The sequence below is a fragment of the Cicer arietinum genome, chromosome 4 (genome assembly GCF_000331145.2).
Source record: "Cicer arietinum cultivar CDC Frontier isolate Library 1 chromosome 4, Cicar.CDCFrontier_v2.0, whole genome shotgun sequence".
Lineage (NCBI taxonomy): Eukaryota > Viridiplantae > Streptophyta > Magnoliopsida > Fabales > Fabaceae > Cicer > Cicer arietinum.
In genome coordinates this window covers 9798045-9802001 of record NC_021163.2, presented here as the reverse complement: position 1 = coordinate 9802001, position 3957 = coordinate 9798045, and the positions used below count along the sequence as shown (strand labels likewise).

The 3957-nt window shown below is 33.2% G+C and overlaps 1 protein-coding gene across 1 annotated transcript in view; it reads right to left on the bottom strand.

Moving 5' to 3' along the window:
- LOC101505431 (probable protein S-acyltransferase 15) overlaps positions 1-3957 on the bottom strand; it is a 4791-nt gene that overhangs the window by 552 nt on the left and 282 nt on the right. Inside the window, 7 exon segments of the mRNA XM_004496185.4 lie at positions 5-73; positions 185-280; positions 370-468; positions 2742-2813; positions 2891-2992; positions 3106-3198; positions 3862-3957. The exon segment at positions 3862-3957 is cut by the window's right edge and continues 10 nt beyond it. Of these exon segments, the coding sequence (XP_004496242.3) occupies positions 5-73; positions 185-280; positions 370-468; positions 2742-2813; positions 2891-2992; positions 3106-3198; positions 3862-3957 (627 nt within the window).

The following is a 3957-nucleotide window of genomic DNA, read 5'->3' as shown; positions in this document are numbered from 1 at the left end:
GGAAAGTAACTCCATCCTTCAGATGGCTCACTGCTGTAGGACATAACCATTTCAGCATGGTTGGACCTAAAATCTGGTCAAGAAACATATGAATAAACATATTTTATTAGGTAAGAATAACTGTTATTAATAATACATTCATGTAAATTAATGTCGAAAAAGGCCACAAAGAATTGGAAGAGACCAATGTAATATTTTTGTATGCACCAATGTCGTAGGGATGCCGGTAGCTCTGTCCATTCTTCATAGCCAGCCATTTTGCACGGTTTCCGTCGTAATACTGGAACAAGGCACAAAATGATATCTTTGAATACACTGATAATGACAGAAGATATTTTTTTAATGGGATACATTCAACTAAAACCACACCTCTATGGTTGTCATATTATGAAGGATAAGGTAGACATTCCATCCAGTGAGAGTCAAAAGGGTTATGGTCAAGGCCACCACCATTGTTCCATAGATGACCTAAAACATCATTCAAATATCTTCTTGTTAGTATACAATTTTATGAAAATTTAGGATAAATAAAACGAGAGTTTCTTGAACTTTCAGACTCCAGTATATCTTCTCAACAGAAAACCATATCAGTAATTATTAAAAATGAAGTCCCATTTTCTGAATGATAACAACAGAACCTTTCCCAATGTAACAAGTCACAAGGCCCAAAAGTTGCATCATTGTTTGGTTACAAAAATAAGTGTGGATAGAAAAGAAGTCTAACAATAAACACTAAATTTCTATTATTTCACTAACCAAGTGGTCAGGTTCAAATGGTTAATGAGATTCAGTGAAAGGCGAATCGATCAGAAGAACCCGAGTTCAAACTGTGGCTGGAACAATCCTTGACAATGGTCAGACTTTACTTACCTTTCAGCTGAACTCCAAATTATTAAGGCCCTTTCTCTTAGAAACCAGAGGATTAAGACTAAAATAACTATATTATTTCACTGTCATGCAGTGCACATAGACATTATTTATGATAAATTTAAAATTAGTAGAAAGAAGATGTGTAGAGATTATTTATGATACATTTAAAGTTAGTAGAAAGAAGATGGGAATAACTCAGAATCCTCACATGACCCACTAGAGGATATGATGATTCCTAATTCTTATAAGAAACTTGAAGGAGATGGAGAAGATGCCACTGATAACGTTAGAGATGAAGATCACATGGAAAATGATGATGATTATGATGGGCTGTTTTATTTTAGTGATTTAGTTTTATGTATTGTTTAAAACTTGGGTATTTTATATTGGGAGTTGTCATTAAGGCTGTGTTTTGGAGTTTAGGAGGGAGGAGAGTGTTTGGGAAAAAGGAAGGAGGAAATGGAAGGAAGGAAAAGCTTTGAGAGGGGAGGATGTTGGGGAGTTTATTTTTCTTCATAATACAAAATCCACCTAACTTGGGAGAACTAATAAATTGTATTGGATGAGGATTTTGGAGGGCTCAGATCAATCCTTCAAATTCTTTTCAGGTTGTTATAATACTCTAAAAATAAATAAATAAATATAATCAGAAGCATTCTCTACAAAACCCCTCTCTCAAATAAGGTGGAAGATTTCTCTTTATTCTTCTCTTCCCCTCCCCTCAAAGCCCTCCCTTCTCTACCCTCCAAACTCTAAAATGGCGCCGAAGTGTCTGTTAGTGACAGCTTGGTACAGAGTTAGACATTTACCTAATTAGTTAGAAGAAATAAGATATGTTGCTTACAAAGAGGGGTTCGGACAGTGAGGTATATAGTCATTTTAATTGCAACTAAGTGTGTTAGGGCCTTAGGGCAGGGAGGAGTGCAAAACCTTCAAAATTAACTTCCGGTATTATCCCTATTCTTTCTAATAGACTACCAGGTTCCTAAAATTAATTAGTAACTTTAGATTAAGTTGTGAGTTGGTAACTCGTGATTTGTTAATCGTCTTATGCATTTTCATTTCACATTTGATTAAATTTTAGTTGTAGTTTGATGCTATTTTTTATCTTCGTTACACTTATTTTCTATGCCTACGTATATGTTTGAAAATAATTATATATTGTAGGTAGATTCTTATGATCCATGTCATGATCGTACAATTTACTTGGTTTCCCTTTTCCTTCCGATCCAAAGTAGGATCTCAATTTTAACAACCTGGCCAAACAGTTTGAATGATCTCTACAAGACAGCTACCTCAAACTCCATTGGTAAGATTAAAACTTGATTATGTTTTCATATCTTTCTGTTATATTCCTCTTAATGGCTGTACTATGTCCCTAAAATTTCCGTCTAAAAAAAGTGTACTTCATATTTCAAACTACATGAGTGGTGCCAAAATATACATTTAGTTAACTGTAAAATTTATTTCTTTATAAGATATGCTTATAGGATTTGGAATTTTAATAAGATTCAAAAGATAAAAGCCCAAATCAATATTGTAAAAATCAAGCTAGACTCCTTCCAATGATTAACATCTAATCTATTTGGAACACCTCAAGAGCAAACAATAAGAAAAGGAAACATAAAGAATTTGTGCAACAGTATAGAGAATTAAGAACTTAGCAGAAATGAAAATCACAATTTCCATTTGGTTTGATAGTATAAACTGTCTTAATGATTTAATAACATAAATAGCTTCGTAAGAGTTAGAGACAAAATTAAACCATTCAAAATCACAATTTCCATTTGGTTTGAATATCTATCTATAAGAGAAGGAGTTCAACTCTATAACTATATGTAAGGAAATCCATAAATTTGCATACAACTTACATAAAAGATCTTAAGAGAACTCCCTTTAATGTGTCCCCAGTCCTTCTGAAGTACACAGCTTATAAACATGACCTGCACAATACCAAAGCTCATATCAAATGGGAGTCCTGTCCATCACAAAACAACTAGTTACCATATTGAAAACATACCATGGAGTAAATACTTGCAAGTGTGGCATAAAATATGAGATCAAAAAAAGCCTTGTAATTCCAATAACCAACACAGTTATTTATCCACAAGCAGTGATGATCCTACATCAAATTCAGCAACCAAACAAAAAAGTTAAAAAAAATCTTCAAATTGCAAACTCAAACATAAAATGGAAGCTTCAAAAAACATTCATAGTGGGAAACAACTAACCTACCATTTTCAGAACACACCTTCTGCAGACTCGACAATGATGAGTCCTAGGAGGCTTGTATCCAAAGCATTTGTCACATTGCTTCCGTTCTGCATTCTGCAACAAAATTGTTAAGGAAAGCCTTAACGATAGTTCAGACGAAATACATCAAAATCAGATCATTAACATGTGAAATAACACAATCAAAAGAGCTTAGGACCCATTCACTTCTCGTGTTTCCTGTTTCCATTTTTTACTCCAACAAATAAACATAAGAGAATATAGATAAAATATTTCCCTCACCATTTATTTTTATATTTTAAAAAACTTTGAAAATGTCAAAACATTGTTTTCATTGTTTTTTTCTTAGCTTGCATTCCATCTTCTCTCTATCACAATTGTTTATCACATGAATCTTTTGTCTCCTTGTCAGTAATTTAAAATAAACATAGATTTTAGAAATGAAACTGAAAATGTTTTAACTAAGTAAAAATCCCTTATTTTCTGTCACAAATACATCAGCAACATCAACACATTAATTCATAGAAATCATGAGGGCTAAGGGGGCATACAGCTATAAGTTAACCACTAAATTAAAACCCTAACAGCATTGATCCATACATAGCCAACTGAGATTTCCATTTTCCAGTGTTATCATTTACTGCTAGTTGTAATTTATTTACAATTAGGGTTAAACAATAAACACATACAAGACAATAGAAGAGAAAGCAACATAGTAAAGAGAAACAAACCCAAGAATGAGTATGTGAAAAAGCTTACATCTTTGGCATTTGTGGATTCAACATCAGGGTAAAAGGAAGAAGGGACATGACCAGGGTCAGTGAGAACACAAAGAAAGAAAGAGAAAAGGGAAAG